Source organism: Acomys minous (genome assembly GCF_964271855.1).
Source record: "Acomys minous genome assembly, chromosome: 17".
NCBI lineage: Eukaryota > Metazoa > Chordata > Mammalia > Rodentia > Muridae > Acomys > Acomys minous.
In genome coordinates, this window is record NC_140500.1 from 36,730,056 (window position 1) to 36,756,877 (window position 26,822).

At 43.7% G+C, this 26,822-nt stretch overlaps 1 protein-coding gene across 2 annotated transcripts in view; it reads left to right on the forward strand.

The window, feature by feature from the left end:
• SUMF1 (sulfatase modifying factor 1) overlaps positions 1-26,822 on the forward strand; it is a 72,132-nt gene that overhangs the window by 23,060 nt on the left and 22,250 nt on the right. For both annotated transcript variants that reach the window (XM_084765482.1, XM_084765483.1), the window contains exons 4-7: positions 5,447-5,529; positions 7,223-7,345; positions 8,165-8,279; positions 14,955-15,068. In XM_084765482.1, the coding sequence (XP_084621608.1) occupies positions 5,447-5,529; positions 7,223-7,345; positions 8,165-8,279; positions 14,955-15,068 (435 nt within the window). The remainder of the gene's footprint in view (positions 1-5,446; positions 5,530-7,222; positions 7,346-8,164; positions 8,280-14,954; positions 15,069-26,822) is intronic.

Sequence of the window (26,822 nt, forward strand, 5' to 3'; positions counted from 1 at the left end):
GCCATTGGTCACTGGCAGGCTGGCACAGCTGTTTCAGCTTAAACCCAAGGCAGTTGCTATGGAAATGGCTGAGTATAAATAGGTCATGTCTAAAATCCCTTTTCTCGAATATAAAGCTGTGCTACCACTTCACTTAGTCTTGGTTAAGCAGCAAATGTGTAGGTGGACAACTGTATCCAACAGACTTTCTTGTTTTAGGATGATGTGGTTTTTATGTTTTTATGCCAGCCTGTCCACATTGCAGCTTCTACTCAGTTAACAAAATGACTAGTAAAGACCAATGTTAGGGGTTGGATCATTTGCAGTGTAATTCTGGGTAATTCCCTAAGTGTGTTTATCCACAAAAGTTGTCTTATCTTTGAAAGGTTCCTACCTATGATAGAATAGCATTTATTTTCAAATTGGGACTGGAGAGATGGCTTAATGCCTAAGAGCTCTAGTTTGTCTTCCAGAGGACCCAGGTTAGAGTCCCAGCACCCATATGTAAGCTCACAACCATCTGTATCACCAGTGTTGGGGATCTGATGCCCTCTTCTGGCTTCCACACGCCATACACACATGTGGTGCACAATATACATGCAGGGAAAATAATCATACACATTAAAAGAATCTTAAAAATACAACTGACATTTGCATGAAGAAGGTGTCCAGTGACATTGGATGGAGTGTGCCATGAATTTAGCCAGAAATTATCTTGGCTCATCCAGAGCAAACTGGCCAGGATGAACAAGGCCATGGCTAATCTCATCACAGGTATTATGGGGTATTATTAGTTTCTTGTGTCATCTGGGGCCTTTGACTCTGCATCTGACTATCACAGTGCTGACCGCGGTCAGTCTCACAGACTGTCATGTCATTGGTGTCCTTATGTTTGCTGAGACCTTTGTCTAGTGTGGAGGGCATCTTCCTCGTGCACACCCTCTCCATAGTGCTTCTTGCTGCAAAGAAACAGGCTGGCTTGTGTGTAGGTGGCTCTCGAAGCAAGCCTGTGATGAAAGGCTGTCAATACATACTCTTCTTGAGAATACTTTACTATGACACTTGGGGTTCCTTGACATTATGTCCTTGGGCATTTCCTGTCAGTATTTGAAAGGGTGATCTGATGGGTGGGGGAGGCACAGACTGAAGAGCTATTGATGGTAGGATTTGCTGATTGGACTGTGTGCTCTATGGAAGTTTTAAGACACTTCTGTAAGATGCAATAGCATGGATAAATCATAGTAAGGCTAGTAACTAGCACTTGGGTGATTCTTACTCTTTATCCAAATGCTTTGTATGTATTTTGTTATATAATCCTTATAACAATCCTAGGAAACACAGATTTCTTTTAAAACGTTTTGATTCTTAGTGAATTTCATATCATGCACCCCAATCCCACTCATTTCCCAGTTTCTCCATATGCACCCTCGGCCCTTGCATCCTGTCCCTCAAAACAAAAATAGAAAACTAACAAAATCCCCAAACAATACCCCCATCCTCCCAAAAATCTTTCTGTGGAAGCTGCAGTGTGCCCCAGCGTGTCACACAGGGCACCCTATTGTCCACACATCTTTACTTGCAAATGTTCATTGCAATGACACATTGGTCTCTCTGGCTTCTGCTATCCCATCAATACTGGATCCCTCATGAGGACTCCTCTCAGATAACCGGTTGTTGCCCTGTGTCGCGGAGATCTGGTAGCTTTGGCTCTGCAGGACTGGCCCCTTCACACACTCTAGCAGCTCATAGATGGGTAGAAGTTGGGGTGAGCCAACTCAAAGTCCTAGATCTGGGCCTAGGTGGTTGCTGAGTTTGTCAGCCTGTCAGCTCTCCCACAGCAAGCTACCGAGACGAGCTCTCCCAGGCTGCCCAGGTGAAGGGTGAGGCAGCCAGCAAGGGAGGAACACAGAATTTTTATCGTCATTTCACAAATGAGTAAACTGGGGCCTGGAGGGGTAGAGAGCCTGAGATCTTATGTCTTCTAGCTTGTCAGATGCTTCTATTGCTGTGCCAATGGGATGTATGTATTAACATGTATTAACATTTAAAATGACTAATGTTTTTCTGGTTGTCGCTACAGTGGACAATTTGCTCTTTGCAGGAACCTATGGCAGTATCTAGATTGTGTGTGTGTGTGTGTTTTACAATACATGGTCATTTAAAAAAGTGTATGGCTCTCTCAGTCCTTCACCCTTTTTAAGTGTTTGTACACTCTCCAGGAATCTTTTTTATTACTTTTAGTTATACTAACATGCATTCTTATACAAATATCTTATGGAAACAAAGACAGACCTGCACTCTATAGGTTACTTTTATAACAGTACATAATATATTTCTCATTAAAGTAAGTTTTGATAACTAAGTGTAGGGCAGCTAGGTAATGTTGTAACTTACTTAGAAGCAGTGTTCTATGTAGTCTGCATGCATGTCTGTATTTCCTGTTTGTGTTCTGTATAGTGTACATACATCTTTGCAGTCTTTCAGTCTTGCTGTTTAAGACTGAACAGGAGCCTGCGGTCTCTGACCATAGTGGCCCGTCATGCACTGTATGATGCGTCCTTTTTTTTCTGTGGACGTCAATGAAACTGATAGTTGTGTAGTTCCAGGACCTTAAAACTTGTCAGCCAGTGGCCTGTTTTGGGTTGGTGTGCTAGAGGAATGTGAAACTGAAGAAAAGAAAAAAGTGAAAAGCAGCAAAAGAATGGGAAGGAAAGTCTGGAATTGTGGCACTGATGTGCGTGAGGTTATCTGAATGCGCATTTAAATTTTGGAAACATTTTCAAAAGTAAATGAGGTAGCAAAGTGTAAACTTTGCAATGAAATAATTATTATATATAAAATAAATAATTTGGAAAAAACAGCAATATACCATCTTAAAGTGTGCTGTGGTCATTGTAGCCCAACCCTGCTGCCAGCCTGAGGCGTTTTCCTCCCCATTTGGAACCTCCAACCGGAAAGCCAGATCCTTGATTACATTGCAGAAGAGAATTTCAGGATGAGCCAGAGTAAAGTGGAGTTAGTGGGAGCTTAGTGGGTATATAGACAGTAAGCCATCTGGGAAAAGGACAGTACACAACCCCAAGACACTGGTGCAGGGTTTTGGACAGGGTATGTATGATCCTTTGGCTTTCTGAGTGATATTCCACATCAGAAGTAACGTATAACAAAGTTCAAAGAGGAGGCAGAATTAAAATGTAAGGTAGTTTTATCAGGTTTCCAGCTTAGATGTAGGCATGAGAAAGAAGTGCTGATGTGTTAAAACTAAAGGTTACACTCTCTCTGGCCCCAGGTAAGCAGAGTTCATTTGTAGTTTTTAGCATCTCTGCTTGCCATATCCTTAGACCCTACATTTCCCCTAGAGACGTTTTGCTAATATCCGTTGCAGGGGTTTTGTTTTGTTTTGTTTTCTGTTTTTGACTCAGCAAGAAAGACAAAGTAGATCCCAAGGCAAGAGGGCCTTCTTTCCTTCTCACATCCTTTTACTTTTTCCTGTTGTTCTACCGTGCCTCACTGGAACTTGGATATCCTCTCCAGGAATTAGTCTCAGTGCCTGGCACTTAATACATTTTCTGTAAGTACTTGTAAGTAGTTGAGTTCAGGGAAAAGCTAGGGATAATAAAAGCACTGACAGGCCACTGCTGCAGCAGCCCTTGGGCCCTCTATGAAGAACCCAGCTCGGTTGATATTCTCCTTGGAAGAAGGGGGCGGGGGCTAGAAGGGCTCTCTGCTCACCTTGCATTTGTTGTCACTTCTAAAGCTGGCCCTATGTATAACCTGCAGTCCTTTCCACAATGTAGTGAGCAGACATGGCCTAACCCAAAGCTACAAGCTCTGAGAAGAGTATTCAAATCACTGTTTACATAGCTACAAACTAAAAGTGCCCAAATGCCCATTAGTAGGCAGCATGGATATAAGCAGATTGTGTATTTGTTTTCATTGCTAAATGTGAAAGAAATATTTAAAAATATAAAATGGCATAAGGAAAAAAATGCAAAGGTGTTCGTCCTCCTACCCAGATTTGATGTATTTTGTTTTTTTTCTTGTTTAATTTGAGGGCTAGGATCTTCCATAGGAGTGCTTTGTGCTAGGAGTGGAGTTGGGCAGGTTGAGTCATGCGCTTATGACCCGAGCTTTCTGTGCGCATCCTCCCCTGCCACCGAGGGAATGGCCTGTCCTTGGCACACTGAACAAACCCAGATTAGTTGCAGATGGAGCAGGAGACTATGTATGCTTCAGATCCCGCGGGCTGTGAAATCACATGCCTTGCAGTCCTGTGTTGAAGGACAAATGCTTTGTCTGTTGAAGTATTTAAAGCAAATGACTTTGCCCATCAGGTTGTCGTGGAGACATGTTAAATGTTTTGATTGTGTTAATGTGAAGAAAAAAAATAAATGTGAATAGTCTTGGTGTTCACAGTGACTGCTGTCACTGTTAGCAGGGACACAGTCTCTGTCACCTCCACCCCACTTCCTCATAGGTCATGGGGCAAAGCTCGAGTCTGCTCTAGTTTATATGAAGAGTTCCTCTTCTTCACTAGTAGGAGTGATTGATTTTTGTGGCTCTCCTTGTGCCTGCTTGTCACAGGGCCATGCCCAGTGAGAGTGGTTCCCTGTCCCCACTGTCTGCTCTGTCATTACCCTGAGTTGCTGAGGGCAGAGGCTTCACTGTGTTGGATGTTGCTGACTCTGTCTGCAAACGAGCAAGCCGGCATGTAGAGCCTAATAATGTCAACAGCAGAGCCACAATTCAAAACTAATTTTGACTGGCGACCAAGCTTTAGGTCCTAACCACTCACTCCGCGGCCCTCCTTCCTCACTCTTATTGCTCTGGTGAACATGATTAATGAACCCTAAAAAAGTTGCTAAGGTCCTAGTAAGAATTTCCTCACCTGATATGGCTTCCTGATTTTTAGTTTGTTGAGGCTGGATCTCGGTCCTGCTTCACAGAGGAAGGCTGCTGGACATCGTGAACGTACCCAGCTAATGTTGGCTGCAGATTGAACCATGGTCTTTTAAATGTAGTTGTTGTTGTTTTGTTTTTCCCTGTGTTCCTCTTGATCTCTGGCCGATTTGGATAACCGTCAACCTCATGTTTAATGTGAAAATGAACTGTCCTCCCATCTTTTAAGATGGAGACATACTGAGTTTCCTATCTCCCACTTGTGACAGATTATAGAGGATTATTGGACAGGGCAGCCTTAGAAAATCCCCGAGCTATGCAGCACATACACACATCACACATCTGTTCAGTCACTTGTGCCTATGGCATGAATTAATAGTTTCTTGTTTAAAGGCGTGTTTACCCGTAAGTCTATGGTCCTGATATTCTGTAAAGGCATATGTTTTTGAGCCCAAATAGATCTGATGACCTTCAGTGAGATTTTATTTATATCTTGGCTGTGTGTGTGAGTCCAGTGTTTTTCTGGAGTCACGGTGGCTGACAGGAGCCTATTTTTGGTTGCTTTGAGGTTGCAGCTGCTCCATGGTGGTTACCTGTCAAGGGTGCTAACTGGAGACACCCGGAGGGCCCGGACTCCACCATTCTGCACAGGTGAGTCTGGTCACTCCCAGTTGATGTGGTTCACTCCCATGAAAATGGCTGTGCTCTCGCAGAACTCTGGCTATCTTCATATGTAAAATGAAAGACCCAGCGGTGTGTCTAGTCACAGCAGCCTTTGACTAAATGGCTTCTTTTCTGCTTCAGTTGGCTTGCCAGGGTTCCTCCTCACAGATTTCCCTCCCTTGGACAGGCCATCACAAATCTCATGGCATGTTTACTCATAACAGTCTATCCCTGAATGAGTCTTTGTGTAGTAGGGGAACGTCTGTCTTACGGGTAAGTAGTTGTGTCTTGCCAGGTGCCTTTGGGTATAGGATCCAAGTACTTTTTAGTCCTGGATTGACATACTTAGAAGCCACAATCTGACTTAAAAAACCAGAGTGGCAAGTCGGTCAGCAGGTCTCCTGGGTGGCAAGGAGGTAATTATCTTAAGCAAAAATAGAGACGCACGTTAAACCCTGGAGAAGGAGAGGTGTTTCAATCCTGACTCAGCTTCCCAGCAGCCCAGGAACCGCTCTCTTAACCCCATTTTTTCAGACGGCCTTTTAAGGCCTCTGCTTTTAACCACATTCCAGCTTATTGCCGTCAGGGCCAGGGAGCTGGGGGTACATGACGTTCAGATTTAGAAGGCAGCCCCTTGATAGAGACCAAACTTTTCAAAGTCTGAGCAGGCTTCCTCTGTGCTAGTAATAGACAGTGAAGTAGACAGTTGTAGGATTTTGGGGACCTCGGGTGAACCAGGCCTATTAGCTCCCAATTCACAGCTTCTTTTCCAGATTCAAAGTAAAGCTAATAGAAAAAGTAAAACTCAAAGGAGACTTCATTTTAGTTTGATGTGCTAACAGTTGACCCCAGGGCCATGTGTTTTACTACTGGGCTGCATCCCCACACTGGAATGTACTTTTACATTTGTGCAGTAGACGCTAAGCTACTCAGGAGCATTTTTCTGAGAGAATTAATGAATGTCCTGTAGGAATTTGGAGATGCACAGGGAGTGGAGTGGGCCAGTCTAGTTTGCTTTAAAAAAAAAATAGTGGTGATTTCAGGTCCATTGACTTCCTCTGCCCTCTCAGCAAAGGCTGACATGGGAGCTGTAGAGTAAAGCAATTAGTGCTAGCTGATCCTTAGTAGGGTAGCAAAAAGATGCAAAGTTTAAAGCGCTGTCTGGGAACAGGATGAGATAAGAGTTTGGCATGTAGAATGTAGTTAGGGACCCACACTTCTCTTAGGAAATGGATGCCAAAACTACATTGTAGGCCCAACAAAGTTCTGGCCCACTTTGCCTGGAACTCCGAGGAATGCAGAGACTGTAAGCTGAGCCTCTGTGGGCCTTATGCCCTTGCTGTGAGAGTTCCCTGAGGCTCTAAGGCTCACCTAACTGTTCTGCAAAATGCTGAGGGAGCCCGAAGCATCTGCTGATGGCATTCTCAGCACTGAACCAGCACGCGCAGAGCTTCCTTGTGTCCGCCATATGCACGGAATCTGTAGGCATCCAGGGCTGCACAGTGAAGAAATGCTTGAGGGCACTTCCAAGAGGAGCTGTGACCCATTTGGGTGTCTAAGACTCCAGAAGTCCCCGCTGGACAGGTGTGTCACAGCTAGGCTTTGAAATCATGACCAGACAGAAGGTTACTGTGGTCACTTTCAGGCCAGTGTCACTTTAACTGTGCTTCCTCCTCTCTAGGCCAAATCATCCGGTTCTCCACGTCTCCTGGAATGATGCTGTTGCTTACTGCACGTGGGCAGGGAAGAGGTTGCCCACGGAGGCAGAGTGGGAGTACAGCTGCAGAGGAGGCCTGCAGAACAGGTACGCACATCAGAAGGCCTTGTGTTTTTCAGCGGTGTGGGCATGGGGGTGGCCCCTCCCAACCCTTCTTCCTCCCCTCCCCCTCCTCCCCTTTTCACTTCTCTTCAGCTCTCTGGAACTTGCTGTGGTCAGAGAGTTGATTAATAACAGCTCTTGTTCTTGCTGGCTTTTCTTCTTCCTTCTGAGGTAGTTTGGTAGCACTAGTGGGTGAGCCAGTGACTCTTTATAGTCCCCAAAGCCAGGTATGGGGCCACATGGGTCTCTCTGCAGCCCCAGAGTGAGTTCTTGCTGTGCATCCCCCCTCCCCCACCTCTTGTGCACCCCTCCTCAGAGCTGCTTGGCAGGCTGCCCGCTTTTAGCATTTTCTTATTTTAGGCATCTTCTGAAGCTGTGGTAGTCTCTGCTTCTACAGCCATAAGACAGAAAACTCATGTTTGGGTCACATCTTCTAGGAAAAGCTCCTTAAAATAGACAAGCCTTGAAAAAAAAGTGTGGTGTGCTGTGCCCGATCATGCTGCCATATAAGTCCAGAAGGATGCCTCATTTCTCAGATTTCTAGAAGGATTCTTTCAGTCATGTCATTTATTTCAGGCCTTCTCAGTGGTGAGGAGAGACTGTGCTTGTTGTACACTTGACATAAGTAGTTATAAGGAAAAAAATTTTAAAACCCAATTAAAAGTTTTATATACTAGTGTATCTTTTAACGAAAAGGTTCATCCAGAACAAATGCGCATTGTTTGTTCCCTCCCATTGCACTCTCTCTTGACTGCGGTCCAGAAGTCTGTGCATCACCCCTGATGCCTGTTTCTCTCCTGACAGGCTTTTCCCCTGGGGCAACAAGCTGCAACCCAAAGGCCAGCATTATGCCAACATTTGGCAGGGCGAGTTTCCTGTGACCAACACTGGGGAGGATGGCTTCCAAGGAACTGCACCCGTAAGTAGCCAGGCTTCTGGAGAAAGGCTTCTTGTCCCCATGAGCTGAACCACTGTAGAACTGGAGTGAAAGAACCAGAGCTGCAGTCATGTGCTTGTGATACCAGCAGTTGAGGCAGGAGGATCTGAAGTTTGAGTTGGCCACAGCAGTGAGTTCTAGCCTAGCTTGAGTACAGGAGACCCCACTTTAAGAACACAAAATCAGGGCCAGGGAAATTCCTCAGTGGGTAGAGGTGCTTGCTGGCAAGCATGCTGACCACCTAGAACCCTTATGCTGAGAGGGGAGAACAGACTCTCAAATTGTTTCCTGGTCTCCACAAACACTGTGGCATGAGCATGTTGAATATACAGTGTGTATGTGCGCGTGCGTGCACACGTGTGCACGCACGTACACACACACACACACACACACACACACACACACACACACACACACACGTCCTAAAAAACAGAAAAAAAACACAAACCAACCGCCCCCCCCCAAAAAACACAAAAATTAATGGGCCAAAAGGCATCACTTGCACTTACTCTCTGACACTGTTCTCCCTGTATTATCTACCCTCAAAAGTGGCAAATGCTAGAAGCCGCCACCTATGTCTTGTGGGATTCATTTTCTTTCTGACTATATAATGCATACTATAGAAAAAGACTGCCAGGCTAGAGGAGAAAGCTAAACTGGCTGGAGTTCTACTTCCCAAGTTAATTTCCATTAGCATTTTGGCTCCTGACATTCCACCCACACTACGGGTTAATGGTGATGGTGGCACCAGCTTTGCAGTGTGCCTGGCATCATGCTCCATCACCATGCGTAGATCTTCTCATTAATAATGTCCATTTAACTCTTTAAGGTAGGCACTGGTATCCCTGGGACATTCTAGGTACAGAGATGTAAACTCTTGCTCCAGGTTACACAGCTGGGAAGTGTCTGAACTGGGATTTGAATCGGCTTGCCCTGTTCCCAAAGCCCATGATTGTAACTACCCTGTTTGCCAGCATGTGCTGGCATATATATCATAAATATTTTATATATTTATGTATCACATGGGATAGACTAATTTAAAGGCTTTACTGTTAGTTATGTGTCTGTGTGTGGGTATGTGCAGATGTCCACAGAGGCTTGAGGAGAAAGTTGGGTTCCCCTAGAACTGGAGTTCCATACGTGTAGTTCTAAGCCACCCAATTTTGGTACTGGAAAATGAACTTGGGTCCTCTGGAAGAGCAGTGCATGCTTTAAGCATGAAGCCGTCTCTCTAGCCCTCTGGATAGAACATTTTAAATCCTAGACTTTTCCCCTTATTGTAAGGAGCATTTTATTTGTCATTTACAGGTCATGATCATGTTGTCTTTCACTGACTGGATAGCCTGTGTTATAGATCCTGATTTGCCTCTGATTGTTGTAGATTAGGATCATTTTTACTTTAATGATGCTGCATGAATATCTTCTATATTCATACTGAGTTTTCTCTTATTAAAAAAAAGATTCCCAGCAGTAACCAGTAGTTAAAGGTTAGAAAACTTCTCTCTATTCCCCTTCCTCACCTTTTCTCTCCCAATAGGAATCAAATCCAATACTTTGCCTGTGGCTAAGCTATGTTCTACCACTGAGATACACTCCCATCCACAGTGCCCAAGGCATGTTTCTTTTTATTGATGTAGAGGAGTTCTTCTTTCATGGACCTTTTACCAATAATCAGTAACAAAGCTATGCTTAAAAATCATCTTAGTTGGTTTATTTGTGCTGCTATAACAAAATGCCACAGATTGGGTCATTGATAAATAGGAATATGTCTCACAGATCTGGAAACTAAGACGTCTAAGATGAAAGGCTCAGTAAGACTGGCATTTGTGTATCCCTTGAGGGGACTAAGAGGCGCTGTGTTCTCTTATAGCCAGAGCCAGAAGAGTAATAGCACACTCCCTTCAACTTGGAGCCTTTCTAGAAAGAACTCATCAGTCATCCTGTAGTCACCTCCCGTAGGCCACTCTCTCAGTTCTGTTGAATTGAGGACTAAGTGTCAGCATCAGTTTTGAGAGGATACTGTTCTTCAGACTAGACAAAAACATTTCTATTTTCTCTTAACACAACGAGAAAAGAAGTTTTGTGGTGGAGAAATAGCCATAACGGGGTTTGTTAGAAAGACAGCAATCATTTCCTTCTAGGAGTCTTTCAAAGACCATCTCTCTCTCTCTCTCTCTCTCTCTCTCTCTCTCTCTCTCTCTCTCTCTCTCTCTCTTCTTTCCTTCCTTCTATCTTCTATTAAAATTTACATTTTTTTTTCTTTTAGAGAATCTTCCTGCAGAGAGTATTTGTACATCTAACACATATATGTTATTTGGATTATAATCAAATGGTTAGAAATTTTTGGTTTGGAACTAAATAAATGAGAGTAAAAGACTGAGAAATTCTTGGAGCAGAAAGAGTGAAGGCACCTGATAAAGAGAAACTGGAAGTCAATTTGAGCTGTTGTTGGCAGTGCAGTGTTTGAAGCAGAATTTAGTTGAAGAAACAAGTTGCTTGGGAATACTTAGCCCTACGTGAGCTCAAGATGCATTTGTGTTTGTATCCAATTCCATGTATGTGAGTTACATGTATGTTAAGCCAACACAAAGTGACAGGAGATGATGCATTATTCAGTAGAGGCAGAAAAGACAAATCAAGCCATCTGGTAGCTGGTTCCTCCTAAATTTCCTTCAGGAGAGCCGCTTTGCTATCTGGTAAGCCATTTGAGGTCTTAGGGAGGCAAAGATTTCTACCTTTCTTTGGCTTTAAGTGAACGACAAGCCAAGCCTTTTGGAGGGAGCAGGATATGGAGTGAGGACTTTTAGGGGGTCTCTTGGCCATAGGAACTGGTGCTGGAACAAAATGTCAGTGGTGGTGCCTGTTGTAAGTATGTGTCAAACCCCAGGACAGGCATTGGTTGTCTGCACCAGTGAGATGCTACCTGCAGAAAGATGCTTGCCACCTAGCTGGGCAATCGGAGTTTCATCCCTGGGGACCCAATATGCTTGAAGGAGATAGACTTCCATTAGTGTCCTCTGACTTCCACATACACATTGTGGTACATGGGTGCTCTCTCTCTCTCTCTCTCTCTCTCTCTCTCTCTCTCTCTCTCTCTCTCTCGCGCGCGCGCGCGCGCGCGCGCTCTCTCTCTCTCTGTCTCTCAAGAAATGTAATAAGACGTTAGTTGTTACAGAGAGGAGGGCAGTAGCTTCACCTGTAGGTGTAAGTAGCACCGAAAATGGGTAGCACTGCCTGTCAAACTCATTCCCAGCCTTCTCTGGACGTGAACATATGAACGAACCTGGCAGGAGGGGAACCTTGGCAGGAGAGGGCTCCATCAAAGCACGTGGTGCTACCTACAGCAGCTGCAGTAAGCCCTGAATCCAGGGCATTGCTCAGATGGAACAGACCTCTGTTGTTATAGTAACAGCACTCGAATGAGAACTGTGAAGGCCAAAGTACAGAGCTGTCCACGTGCTTGTTGTTGAACAGGATCATTTTGTCCTGAGAGATGGGCAGGCTCTATCCCAGAGGCACAGGGGACAGCTACCATTGTCTCTGTTGTTTGAAGAAGTCTATGGAAGATATAATGAACCAGATCAACAATGTAAGCCCTAGTCAGTTTTAGTAAGAGGCCATGATAATGCTGCTTTGAGAGTTACAGATACTTCCTGTGATCACCACCACAGTATTGTATCTTCATTAAATTGGGTGAGCTGGAAAAGAGAAAAAGAAAAAAAAAAAAGGAACGAGCCGTTTCTAGGTACCTTTGTAAACAACACAAACCTCAGAGGGCTTGGTACACACATGTACATGCACACACACACACACATAAACACACACACACTCAGAGACAGAGACACACACAGACAGACAGGCAGAGGTCAGTCTGAGATAAGGATGTGCTGCAAATCTGCAGGTGTTTATCTGATTCCCTTTACCATGGTTCTGTGGATTGAAGCTAGGACCACTCTAGCATTAAGCTACACAAACCCCTGCTCTGCTTTTTCACTGTTTGGCATTAGAGTGTCTGATAGAGAGGTCAACAGGTATTTGCAGAATTTACCTGAAGACATTGCTCACTCAGATACCAAGAAAAAATTGGTCCAGTTACCAGGATCCCTGAAGGAACCCATTCTGAAGCTAGACTTGGTCAAGGATGAGGCAAGTCTCAGAGGGGTCTCATCTGTGTTAGGTGTCAGACCTCTGTCTTTAAGTTGAGTCAGTGCTTACCAAAATGACCTTGGGTTGGCCTGAACTGTCCTTTACTGTGGCCATGCTCTGGTAGCCTGAGGACAGGAATTAACACAATCTTCCTGCCTAGGCTCTTTGAGTGTTAAGCACCGGGAGCCTAAGGAGCTGGATATATAGTCTGCCTTTCACTGCTACCCCATCATTAATTCACTCTTTGGTTTAATGCTTATTAACTCGTGTGTCTGAAAATTAGCATTTCAAGAAGGATTTGTCTTTTCCATTTGTTTTCATCTGAGGATGCTTTTGTTAGTGTGATTCATATAACCATGGCAGTGAAAAATTCATTTCCCGTACTGACATACTCACATAAAATAAGTTAGTAATTAAGAGGGTGGTAACCTCCAGATTTTACCTCAAGTATCCTATTATTTAAATGGGGAAGGCAAACCTTTGATCAGGAACTGCTACTTTCCTGTTGACTAGCAGCACCCATGATGCTTGGCACAGATTCTTGAGAACACCTCTGTCTGTACCTTCTAGAAGCTTGAAGATGGATTCTTTTCTCCAGAGTATCTGTTCCAGTTTCTTATTCCACCTGCCTCATGGCATCTTGAACTTTCTTCCCACAGACAACTCATCTCTTTCTTGTTCCTTGGAGCTTAGTCTCTTCTGCTCACCTCCATGATTTTGAACAAATAACTTCTGCTGTGGCCTCCCATCCCTCGTGTCTCTTATGTTTAGGTCACTGAGCCTTATTCCAGGGTACACTTAGATTGCCCCACTGGAGTTTGTCCTTGGAATTTGTGTGTCATTTCTTTGTCCCATTCTGCCTTGTAGAGCTGGAGAGAGAAAAGGAGAGAGAGGGGATGGTGGGGAGAGAGGGGGGGAGGGAGGGAGGGAGGGGGGGGAGAGAGAGAGAGAGAGAGAGAGAGAGAGAGAGAGAGAGAGAGAGAGAGAGAGAATGTGAGTCAGTCTAATGTGGGCCTAAACTGGCCTTCGACTCGCTATGTAGCTCAGGATGGTCTCGATCCTCCAGCCTCCATCTCCCAAGTGGTAGGGCCGCCTGCATGCCTCTCATGCCCATCTCTTTAGAGCTGGAATTTTAGTTTGAGGCATTCCCTTTTTTCTTCTCTCATTAATCTCTTGAAGCGCTCCTTTGCCACTGAGCCCCTCCCTGCCTGGACTGGCTGCACATGGCATCTCTGAATGAGCCAAGGCTGTTTCCATAGTAAACGCTGATTATGGAAGCAGCATGGTGGGATTCTTCAGCTTTCCAGCTCATCTCGATGAACTTCTTTTCAGTGCAGCTTCCTAACTTTGATTGAAATGCACGGAATTGCCCAAGCAGCAGATGCTTGCGTATTCATGTGTAGATGTAAGACCATCTGAAGCCACATAGACATGAATACTGGTTTATTCATTCTTACAGTCTTACTTTGTTAGTATGGAAAAGCATGAATTATTAAAAGAGAAAAAAATCTCCAAAGATAACTTGACTTTTTTTCATCACAAACTGATTTTTAAAAAATATGTCTATTGAAAAGAAGTGAAAGAATATTTCCCCCACGTTTTTTCTCATCTGCCCCTCTTCCCTGCCTATTGTGGGGGATCAAACTTAGGACCTCAAAGCAAGCACTCTTCCACTGAGCTAAACCCCCAGTCCTGGTTGGGAGAATTTTAAAATCATGAAGCTGGCCAGTGACCTGGATTTACTCCTGTTGAGTTTGTGTTTCTCCTCTTGCCCTCTGTCTTACATAAACTCCACCTTGCTTCCATGCCTGTCAGTGTTACCCAGTGCCGTCTGACCTGCCTTTGAATCATGCTTGGATTTCTTGGTGGATGTGTAATTTGCTATAGACCGTAGTAGTCCAGAGATCCATTGTTAAGAACGCACGAGATAATGAGCTAATGGTTTCCTTATTTAATGACAGTGACTGAGGCTCCAGGATAAGGTGGTGAACTGCATGGAGCTTGTGGAGATGGTACAGTTGATGTGGCATCTATGACGCTGAAAGACACTATGACTATAAAAGTTGCTTTTTAGTAACAAGCTTTATATTGATACTAGTAGGACATTTCTGTTAATGATTTTGAAGATGTAAATACTGCTTGTCTGCACACACACACACACATGCACACACACACACACACACTCTTATATGTACCCCCTCTCTCATACTAGTAAAGCCTTTATACTTACAGTTAGTGTTAGTCACTATCAAAAATAACTTTACCAGTTCCAGGCCATTAATAAACTCCTCTTGGTTTTATAAACTCCTTTTGAATGCTTAAAGTAAAAACCAAAACAGAGGGGGCAGGACCTTTTGTTTTTATGTTTTCCAGACTTTTTTTTTTCTTAGGCAGGGATGTAAGTTGATATTCATATTCTGAAATAAACAGGTCTTGCTTCACTCATACACCAAAGAGATTTGTAAAGCATGGTGAGCAATTGGTCAGCATTGTTCCCTTCTGTATTTTTAGGTTGATGCCTTTCCTCCCAATGCCTATGGCCTGTACAACATCGTGGGGAACGCATGGGAGTGGACCTCAGACTGGTGGACAGTTCACCATTCTGCTGAGGAAACGCTCAACCCAGTGAGTATCTTATAGAGCAGGCTTGTTTCTTGGTGAGTGACACTTGTTCTCTAAGCAGATAAAAGCAAGGATTTCATGTGTTTTTCTTGACGGTAACTTCACATTTTTCTAAAGGAATACCAAGTGCATGTCTCTTGTTTCAGTTGGAGAGCCCTTTATAAAAATGTCTGATTTCACGTGCCACTGGATTATGATAACAGTAACTATTTCGGGGCATTTACCTGTGCCCCATCTCATAAATTTGAACAAAGTGTGATATATAATTGGCTGCAAAATTCATTAATGTTTTAATATTAACTGTTAAGATCCACTAGACTGCACTTTTTATGAAACCCCATGCATGGTTTGTGCAGGGTCCAGATTTTGATTCATCAGCAGCGTTTGGGGAAGACGAGGATGGGTAACTGTGGAGTTAGGAGCTTGAGCCCTTTAGAGGTTGTTTCATCCGCTTGTCTGTGTGACAGGAGAAAGCACCATATCCCTCAGGAAGAGAAGGCTGCCCTGCCCCTCTGAGCTCTGTTTACTCTGCTTTTTGTAAAGAAGGTTGAACACAGGTTCCCTGTCTCTACAACCAAGCTCTCCAGAACCGTACATAAGAGTTGAGGTTTGAAATGAGCATGTGTTTGGACCGTGCCTCCTTTACAAAGAACATCTTTGAATACTTCTTGTCTTTGAACACATTGGGGGTGGAATATGTAATAATTCCATCTCTAGCAAGCGTAGGCATCTACCCGTCTGACCAAAAAAACAGTATTAAAACCAGCCCCACTGGTAATGCTCTGTGCTTAACCTTTTGCAGTGCACAGAAGACAAGGATAAAGAACATTAATTCTTTGGTTAGGTTAGCCAGTTTAGAGTTAGTGAGAAACCTGTTGGGCTCCATGCCTCAGGCTGTTTTTAGAATATTAGGATACATTTCTGTTTGATATGCTTAATTTGTTTTCACAGAAAAATATGTGGGCTGTTCATGAATAATCCAGAGATCTATATCTACTTTTCTGGGAGTGCAGATGAAAAAGCTGAGCTCTTTTGAAGCTCTGCTCATCCTTTCTTTTCCTCTCTGGAGGGACTGGTGGAGGTAGCGCTCAAACAACCCCTGCCTCCAGTGAGAATAAGGTTTCACATATTTGGGGAGTCTGTGCTTGGAGCAGCCACTCTCTACTGGCAAGACGTGACTTGGCATTTGCTGTCAGAGGCAGAAATAGATTTTCCCTGTCAGATTAAAGCATCTGCATGCTTGGAAGGGGCTGTGCAAGGCTCCAGGATCTTGGCAAGGTGTGAATGTGTCTCTGACCATCTGGTGTTGGGCTGAGTGCTCGTTAGCGCTCACTTTTGTAATGGCTTGACTCTCTCCTAAGGATTTGTAGAAAAATTCACATTTTTCCTTTCACCAGTTGCAGGCTATTTCCTGGATGTCACTCTTGTTCCAGTGATATTGTCCCATTTAGATTTATCTTTGTCACAGTGGCCTCATTTGCTTTATGATTTGATGAAGTTGCAGTTCAACCATTTTGAGAACTAAACCCCAGATCATTGATGCCATCATTGAGACCTTTACAGCTTCCTTTATCCAGTAGACAGTCTGTCATCATTGCCTTTCATCCGTTACTTCATCAGCCTCCCAGGCAATTTCCTGGCTTCCCCCTATCTGCAGTTCTGCAACGGGAATGATCTTTGGACAGAACAGATCTAATACTGCCACTTTTCCATTAAGATTCATGTATGGTCTCCCCTCACTCTTCTCTCTCTCCTCCTCCTCCTCCTCCCTCCCTCCCTCCCCTCTTCTTTCTCTCTATCTTTTTTGAGATGTAGTCTTATTGTATGGCCTAGTCTGGCTTAGAGCTCACTATATAGCCCAGGCTCACCTTGAACTTGGAATCCTCTTGCCTTTGCCTACACTGTGCTGCTGGAGTTATGGGTTTTTACCAGTATACCTTGTTCTGAACGGCTTTTTATTGTCTGCAAAATAGAGAAAGGGTAACTTTTGAATATGACTCTGAAGCCAAAAATGACTTAACCTTTGCTGATCGCTTTTTCAGACACAACTTGCAGTTCTTTTAAAAACATTTAACTATGAAATGTTACGGATGTCCAGAGGAGGAGAGACCCAGAATAGTAAGAACCTATACAGTTGCCTTGTTCTCTTGTTAATCAAAGAAGAGAAAAGAACCGAAGTTGTTCTTATCAGCACTGGTGCTGTCAGAGTTTTACACTTTGTCTGCTTTGGTCGGTGTTTAGTGCTACTTTACTGTATTTTTCAGTCATTTAAAATATTTGTTTTTCATTTTATGTGTACAAGTACTTTGCTGGCAAGTATGTGTGTGCACCAAGTGTGTGTGTGTGTGTGTGTGTGTTGTATATATGGAGGTCAGAAGAGGGCATGGGATCCCCTGGAACTAGAGTTAGAGACTGTTGAAAGCAGCCAGGTGAGTGCTGGGACACACACACACACCCACACCCACACACACCCCACACCATACCACACACACACACATACATATACACACACACACCCCACACCATACCACACACACACATACACACACAATACACACACACACACCACACACACACACCCCACACCACACACACACACACACACACACACACACCCCACACCACACACACACACACATACACATACACACACACCACACACACCATACCACACACACACATACACACACACAATACACACACACACACACCACACACACACATACACACACACACACACCCCACACCACACACACACACACACACACCCCACACCACACACACACACACATGCACACACCACACACCACACACACATGCGCACACACCCTCCAGAAGGAAGGGCAACCAGTGCTCTTTAGTGAATGGCTGTCTCTCTAGCCCCACTGTCATCATTTTGCAATGTTGTACAGCTGTTAAGACACAATCTGCTAACATGCTTATCTTCTTCTCTTGTTCTTGTTTTGGCCACATCTTGTTTTCACATGTGCATAGTTAGTTTTGACTGAACACCAGACATTGTAAGTAGAAAACTGTGGGGAGTTTTGAGGTCTAGATGGTGCAGTCTTTCTCTAGACAGTCTTTACCTGTGCTTCTGTGTCATGTTAGCCTAATCCAGTTAGGAACTGGAGTGTCTGAAGCCGAGCCCATTCCCAGCTCACCTGGGTTCTTCAAGGAGATGAGGGGAGACTCCTTGGAGGGCTGTGAACTCTAGATTTTTGTTTCCTTAGGCTGTGAGTGGACTGGAAGGCTCAGAAGACCTTGCAGCTGTAGGGGCTTTTGCCTGTTTTGAGCAATTCCTATTTCTCTGAGGGCCTAATTTGTTTGCCTTTCCCTCCTAATGGCTTGTGTATCTTTAGTGCTTAGCAAAGAACCTGAAGTCTAACCATTAATCCCATTGTAATTTCAGTCCCAGAGACTTAGGCCTGGGTACTTCAGTCTCTGTCCAAACTCCAGGCTTTTCAAAAGCAGAGTTAGAAATAGACATCTTTGCAGAGAGTTTTGACCCCAAGTGCCTGTGTGAACGTTTTAACCCAGAATCTGACCTCTTCAGTGTCGTGCTCTTTAGCGCCAGCTCCAGGGTGAGCTCATAGCAAGTAGTTTTTAAAACTGCTTTGGAAAGCTTGGGGAAAGTCAGCTCTCCCTATGTGCAGGTTATTCAGGAAATATCTTTTTCTTATTCAGTGGCTTCTAGGGAGCAAAAGTTAATCATTAGTTTTTATTTTATTGGCTTGTCATCTATTGCAAAGCAGGTTGTAGAAAAAGCCTGGCATACTTTGTACACAAAGTCCTAAGAGAAAATGCGATATTTGGCCATGTGCCATGAGGATCAGTTTAGTTTGCTTGTTTGTGTGCGTCTGTCCATCTGTCAGTCCTCTGTAGGTGCTTGCAGAGCACCCACACAGACAACCCAGAGTATGGCCAATTGCTCTGATGTATCTTAACCACATAAAACATACAAATTTAAAAACCTTATTTTTATATTTTATCTTTGTCATTTGTTTACATCTGGGCCCCATATTATCTGTGACAATATATAGTGCTTTCAAAAAAAATGTAGAGCTAAAAAAAAAAAAGTAGGAGATTCTTTAATGTTCTGATTTCCTACCTGTACTTAGTTACTGTGGCTACCCGGTACCATGCTGATGTGCAGATGATGACGTGGTGGGACAGTGTGATTTATGGTATCTTTCTGATTCAAAGAGGAGCACTGTTGTATCTAAACAAGTTGTTTGCTTGTTTGTTCTGAGACATAGTACAGGATCTCATTCTGTAGCCCAGGCTGGCCTTAAACTGAAATCCTCCAGCCTTTTCTGTGCTTTTAGGAATGTGCCGTCATGCCTGGCTTAGATAGCTCTCTCTCTCCTGCCTGACCCCCAGGAAGAGAATTCTAGTCTTGGAAATATCCAGAGTAGCTCGCATTCTTCTAACTGTACCCTGAACAGCAGTGTAATGCATATCAACTTAGAGTCCACCTGTGCTTCTTTACCTATGAGTTGGAAACAGTGTACCCACCTTGTGAAATCGTTGGGCGAGTAGGCGTGTTAATGTGTAGAAACACTTTCCATTTCTATGTCTCAAAAGTATTGCTTTTATATTGCTACATTTTAACTATCGAAATAGAATGTTAGATGCTTTTGCCAGCAGAGACAATGTAGAATGTTGGCCTGTGCAAGCAAAGGGGAAGAAAAATGGACTGGGAGATACCAGTTGCTTGCTAGTCTCACCGCATGTTTTTGGTTGTCACAGCCCTGAGTCCTTACAATACAAACCTTGCTCATGCTTCCACACTCCTGGCAGTCCAGTGATCTTAAATAACATTTTAAGTAATTTTGTACATGAAACAGCTTATGTAATCAACCATTAGACTTGCAGCATATTGATAGTTGAATTATTATTTTTTTTGTAAACCTGAGGGTAGTTTGGGGTAGAGGTGCTCAGCATATAGTACCTTTCCTTTCTGTCAGTTATCTCCAGGAGATCTGGCTGTTTATAAGTGGAGAGGACACTGAACAGAAAGAGCTGAAGTCAGTTCTGGAACACTCGAGTCAGTTCCCACTGTGTTATGGGGCTGCCCCTGCTGTGGGGGTATGCCCAGACACATTGCTCCTCTCCTGCCTGCCAAGGCTTAGCTGGAGATCTGTCTACTTTTTGTCAGTATGACTTTTGACCATATATTGTACTGTATAGCTCTGAACAGTTAGGAAGTGTGTGTCTTTTCTCTGGCCTGTTTTGATGTGGTAGGGAATTGGTCAGGAAAGCACATCCTTTCTGTCTTCTTGGGCATGAAATGTTTGTTCTTTGCATGTTTCTAAGGACTCCTCTCTGCATTCTCATCCATCTGCACATGTCACATGAAATGAATTGGGACCCACACCAGTCCTCTGGTTTGAGAACACCATGAGTAGTAACTGTGCTGCCTTAGTGTATCTGCCCAGGTGTGCCTTCACTGTTGCTTGATGGTCTTACGCCTCTGACTGGCTTGACTTTGTAGTTCCTAAGTGCTATGCTTGATGGCTTCTCTTCCATAAACCCTTCTGTGGCCTCTTCCACCTCTTGTAGCACAAAACCACATGCTGCTGACTGACTGTCTCCTCTGCCTGCATGATGCCTTAGCCTATCTAGGCTCCATTCACAGGCATGTTCATTTGTTAAGCATATACTTAGTGCCTAGTCTGTACTAGAAACAGGAAGCTGCTTTGGAATTTTTACCTGCTAGAAGACCTCTGTGAGGATGTTCTGGGCTATGAGTGTTCAAAGTGAAAACAAGTGTGATTGTGTTAAGAGAGTTCACTGATCAACCTCTAACGTGACTACAGAAATGCTTAATGAGCGCCAAGGCAAAGCAAGGCGCTTGCACTGTTGACTTCATGGGACTATCAAGAAAATAATTTTTTGAATGTGGAAAGGCATATGAGAAGGCTTGGAGGGATGAAAGGGATGAGAGAAATGTAATTAAATTATAATCTCAAAAACAAAATGAAAAGTCAGTTGGTAATAGCACATGCCTTTAATCTGAACACTAGGAGGTAGAAGCAAAGGCACAGAGGCAGGCAGATCTTTGTGAGTTCAAGGCCAGCTTGGTCTACAGAGTGAGTTTCAGAACAGTCAGAGCTGCTACACAGAGAAACTCTGTCTCAAAAGACCCCAAAAATGAATGAATAAATGAATGAATGAATGAGTGAGTGAGTGAATGATTTTAACTTTGTTCTAGCTGGAAATCTTTCTGGAGTAGGTGCTCTAGAGTTGGGTATTCACTGCCGTTTGTCTCTGTGGCTCTGGGGGAGATTTTCATCCGGCACAAGAGAATGACTGAGGCATAGAAGTCAGTGTGAATGTCTAGAGTTCCAATTTTAGCAACTTTGCCTACATTTCCAAACTTCTTATAGGGTGTGGGGGGTTCTTAAGTGAGAAGAGTGAATACCAGTTCTAATGCTGAGAAGAGGGGAGCCATCTCACCCTTGTTGGGCTTAGTCCTTCTTCATCTGTTGTCCTAGTTGGCTTTGTCAACTTGACAGTCCAGAAAGAGAAATCCCAATTGAAAAAAAATGCCTCCATAAGATTGGCTGTAGATAAGTCCGTGGGATATTTTCTTAACTGATGATTGATGTGGGAGGGCCCAGCACACTAGCTTATGTAGGACAGCAGGCTGGGTGAGCCACAGGGAACAAGCCAGTGAGCAGCATTCCTCTGTTTCAGCTCTTGCCTTGAGTTTGTGCCCTTACTTGCATCAGTGATCTAGTGCGACCTGAGAGCTGTGAGCCAAGCCTTTTCTTCCCAAGTTGCTTTTGGTCATGGTGTTTTATCAAAGCAATAGAAACCCTAAGATATCTGTAAATTGCCTTTAGGATGTAGCAAGCTGGTCTCAGGGAGCACCTGTTGCTGCTGACTAGGAAAGTCAGTCTTATTGAACTATTTCAGTCTATTGTAGTATTGAAGATAGTCAAGCAGTTGGGAGGATAGCTTGTAAATGATTTAAATGGCGGTCTGCATACATGTATCACTGCATGATATAGTAGCTTTGGGCAAGAGGATAAATCCTTTGATTCTGCCTTCTCTGTGGGGGGAAAAAGAAATAAATTCAGCATTGTATTCTTGTATTAAAAAGAAAGAGTCCTGTGCCTGAAGCAGAGTCAGCACTCAGCAAATGAAAGCTAATTAGTATTTCAAAGCACCCCTGAGTGGGGATGTTTTCTTTTTTCCAATTCTCCTCACTTTAAAAAAATAGACCATATCATGTTAGTTACCTGCATTTGCTGAGCAGCATTATTGGGCACTTGGTCTGAGCTGGTGGTAAACAGCAGTATCAAAGGCCTTGGCCCACAGAGAGTCAATCCTGACTGCAGATCCTTATCATTCGTGTGGCATTGGGTGGTTTGTCCCAATGACACTTTAGAAGGTAGAGCCAAAGCCCAGGTCCAGTTTCCTTTTGAAGGTGTTTCATACCTTCCTTATCCCTTTCTGAATCTGAGTAGGTCTGTGGGGACCAGCAGGGACTACCAGAGCTCCTGACTTTGGGCCCCCTGAGTTGTACCTACGAAGTTCTAACAGGAGGGGACACTGAATTCTGGGTGAAATTTGGGCTTTGATCTTGAATTAGTTGCTTGAGGCTGATTTATCTTGCCTGCGTATAGATGGAGAGACAGATAACAGCTTATCCCTGCATTGAGGCCAGACTGTCTCCTTTAGACTCTCATCTCTGTGGGCCCTCCTAACCATCCCTTTGTATCTGGGACTTTGGTGGGTGGATGGTTTTTCTCAGTATTTCGGTCAATCACCCAACATGCCATAGTATCTTAGCCCCTAATTTTTTAATAGAACGTCCTTTTAAAATTCTTTTTCAGTTTTGTATGTGTAAACAGTGTATCTTGATCACGTTCATGCCAAACTCCCCCCTCCCATTCCGTGTGGGCACCACTAACTGCCATCCCATCATGTGAGCATCCCCACCAATAACTCAGTGATTTCAGTTAGTATTGCCTGTTGGAATGTTGAATGATCTTGTTGAATTTGTCTTGTGCTGGCAACTTATAGCTTCAGTTGGTCCATGAGTACAACAGCCATGTCATATCCAAAAGACGGCATTTCACAGCATTTCTCCCCTTCCTCAGGTTCTTACACTCTTCCTGTTTCCTGTTTGGTAATGTTTCCTGAGCCTTTGGTGTGGGAGGCAGAGGCTGTTGATAAAGATGTCTCATTTAGGAATGAGCACTAAATAGACATTTATTCTTTCTTCTTTTAAAAAATGTATTTATTATTATGTATACAGTGCTCTGCCTGCACATACACCCGCAGGCCAGAAGAGGGCATCAGATTACATCATAGATGGTTGTGAGCCACCATGTGGTTGCTAGGAATTGAACTCAGGACCTCTGGAAGAGCAGTCAGTGCTCTTAACCTCTGAGCCATCTCTCCAGCCCTCTGGACATCTATTCTTAACACTTGGTCAAACCCTACCTTTTGTTCTACATTTTCAATTGGACCTCTGTTTTATCATTCTCAGTAGTCAACAGAGATTAGCATATGTGTAAATTCTGACCTGCAATTTTGTTTTTAATCTATAGTTTCACACATCTAAGTGAACTTGTATTTGTGGACAGTTTCCCTTGACTACTGTTGAACAAAAGTGGAATCATTATTGAAAACAGCCGTCTCTTTCATCCAGAAACAGTCCTCCATTTGAGCTTATTGATTAGTGTAAGTTTTTGTGTTTTGTTTGTTAGGGTCTTATGCAGCCCAGGCTGGCCTCTATATAAACTGATGACATGTCTGCTTCATGGTACGGTTAAGGGGAAGGTTTTTTATAATAGGTATGAGAGAGAGAACAGCCAGAGGCTTGTGGAAGAGTCCAGAGCAGAAAGAGAAAGAAATAGATTGAACATGGCCAGCAGGCTAGACCTGGCCTGGGCCATCTCTGAGAAAGGGGAGAACAGCAGGGAAGAGAGAAGATATAAAGGAAGCAAGAGCATAAAAGAGAGAGAGTGAGAGTGAGAGAGAGCAAGGAAGAAGAGAGAGGAGAGATGAAGAGGGAGGGAAGGAGAGAGGTAGGGAGACAGGGGGAATAGCAGGATTCTAAGGAGAGTGAATAGCCATGGGAGGGAAGCCCTTGGACTATGGAGGTAGGGGGGAGGTGAGAAGGGCTAGATGCTAGCCTAGACATTGAACCGTGCAACCAGTACTTGTGATACTGAGCGAGCCTGAAAACCAGCACCTGCTTTGGGATGCTAATACGCACCACAGGTAGCCATTTGCCCCTTCTGCCAGTAATAAAGGAAATGACTCCTTTTACTGAGGGGTACCAGCTTCGCAAGTTTCTGAGAATTCTGGCTTTTGTCTTACAGCCAGAAACCTCTCCTAGAGTCCAGGTGGAGCCCATTTCTGGATATTTGAGCTGCCTTTTAGAGTTTGGCGAATTGGAGCTTCATTTGTACCTAACAGTTTCTATCACTTTATGTAGCTAAGGATGGTAAAAATCTGTTTTGGTTTGCTGTGCGTATATTGCTGAAGATGTAACCCAAGGCCTTATAGTACTTGGGTGAGCAGTCTACCACTTCTTGTACCCAGCCCTGTATTTTAAGTTAAATGAAATCGTGTAACTTGTATGGTACTTTCGTTGAGAGTGAAGTAAAAATGGCTATGTATTGTATTGATACAATTCCCTGAATTAGAATGATTTCTCAAGCACGTGTGTATAAGGGCTCTATCTATCATCTATTTGTCTATCCATCCATTCATCTATCACCTGTCCATATCCGGCTATCCATCTATCCATCTATCTTGTTTTGTTTTTTGTTTTTTGAGACAGGGTTTCTCTGTGTAGCCTTGGCTGTCCTGGACTCACTTTGTAGACTAGGCTGGCCTCGAACTCTCAGCGATCCACCTGCCTCTGCCTCCTGAGTGCTGGGATTAAAGGCGTGCGCCACCATGCCCAGCTATCCATCCATCTATTAATCAATTCTATCTATCTATCTATCTATCTATCTATCTATCTATCTATCTATCAATCATCTACCTCTAACCCTCCTTCCTTTAGTCCCCCACCAACACACATCCTCAAGATCACTCTAATGATGTGCAGGTAGGTCTATGGTCTCAGAACTATTTTTCATGATAATCCACGGAGTGGAGAGAAGTCCTGACTGCCCCTGGCTCTGGAGCCTCATTTGTAGTTTGGGCTCAGTTCCAGCTCTTCTGATCCCTAGACTTGTCGCTGTTTACTGCGCTCTTAAGTGTTATTTCAAACATAAAATATGAAGGGCTACTTACTTCCTTGTAGTAATATTTTATCACAAGCCACATATGTTAGATCAGGAAGTGTTATGAATATGCAAGATAATTTAGGAGGCATGAATCGCTGTGTCATGCAGTGCTTCTTTCCAAAAGCAAGGGAGAGGTGGTAAATTATGCCCACAGTTTCTAAGATTTTTGAGTTTTGAAATTGGATTCCTGGCCTTCTTGCTGTCTCTGTATCTTATTTCTGTTAAGTTTTTATTAAAATTACTGATATTACTGATTTGGCAAATTGTTGGGCTTTTAAAATTTTGTTTTTAAAATCTGGCACCTAACTTGCTGATGAGTGCTGAAGTACCAATGTGTCATTTTCCATTTCTATAGCTTACTCGTAGTGCTGTCCCTCTGCCGCGCTGTGACTCATTTGTTCTTTCCCTCAAGTATCTGGAAATAAAGCCTGATGAGAAAAATAGAACAGTCAAATTATCTTTTCTTCTTAATCAGGTTATGCTGTGATTTTTTTTTTTTTGATGTAGCTCTGTGGACCCATTTTAATATGCACATCACACGTCACGCTGGTGCGAGTCTATGGAAGTGGCCCTTGGCACGAACAAGTTGTGCTTCCTAGGGTTCCACTAACTGTCCGTTGAAAATATGAAAAAATTGTACCAAAAACTGTCCAGACCCTTTTGCTGTCAATATTTCTCAAAAAAGATAGAGATTTGAATAATGTCTGTGTAAAACAGAAATTATACATAATTTAGAGATGATGCAGACTACCCAGCAGGATTGTGGGTTATATGCCAGTACTGCTCCATTTTGCATAAAGGACTAGACCATATGTGCGTTTAGAGTTCCTCTGCAGGTCCTGGGTCCAATCCCCTCCAGAGACTGAGGAATGATTGTATTCTCCTCTATTTAGCAACATTTTTTGGTAATCAAGCATGTCACATTTGTATGTAAGGCTTTGGAGACATTTAGACATTTTATGTTTAATAAATAAGAGAATGATATTAGGCAATGAGATAATAAGGTACCGGATGCCAGATAATATGTTGTAGAGGAGTTTATTAAATGAGCATGAGGGGAGAAGGAAAGCGGGGAGGGGTACCATGGGGGGGGAGGGGAGGAGAGAGAGAGACAGAGAGAGACAGACACAGAGAGACAGAGAGATAGAGACAGAGAGATGGGGGAGAGACAGAGAGACAGAGACTGAGGAACAATAAGAAGAGGAGAGAGGAAGAGAAAGGGAGGGGCGAGGTAGGACTGCCCTTTTACATAGTTCTAGGCAGGGCCACACCCCCGTGGCAGGTAAGCAGTGACATCACAGGAAGGTAGACTGAAGCAGAGCTCTAACAGACATATCCCCTTTACTTCATGAAGGTTGCAGGTGTTTCAAAAGCAAGTGGCAGCACATAAGCACATACGGATGTGTGTGTCTGTGCAATCACGTGCAGGGACGAAGTAGAGTATGAACTGTTGGAAGCGTTTAGGTGTGGTAGTGGATCTTGTTTGACATCTTAGCTC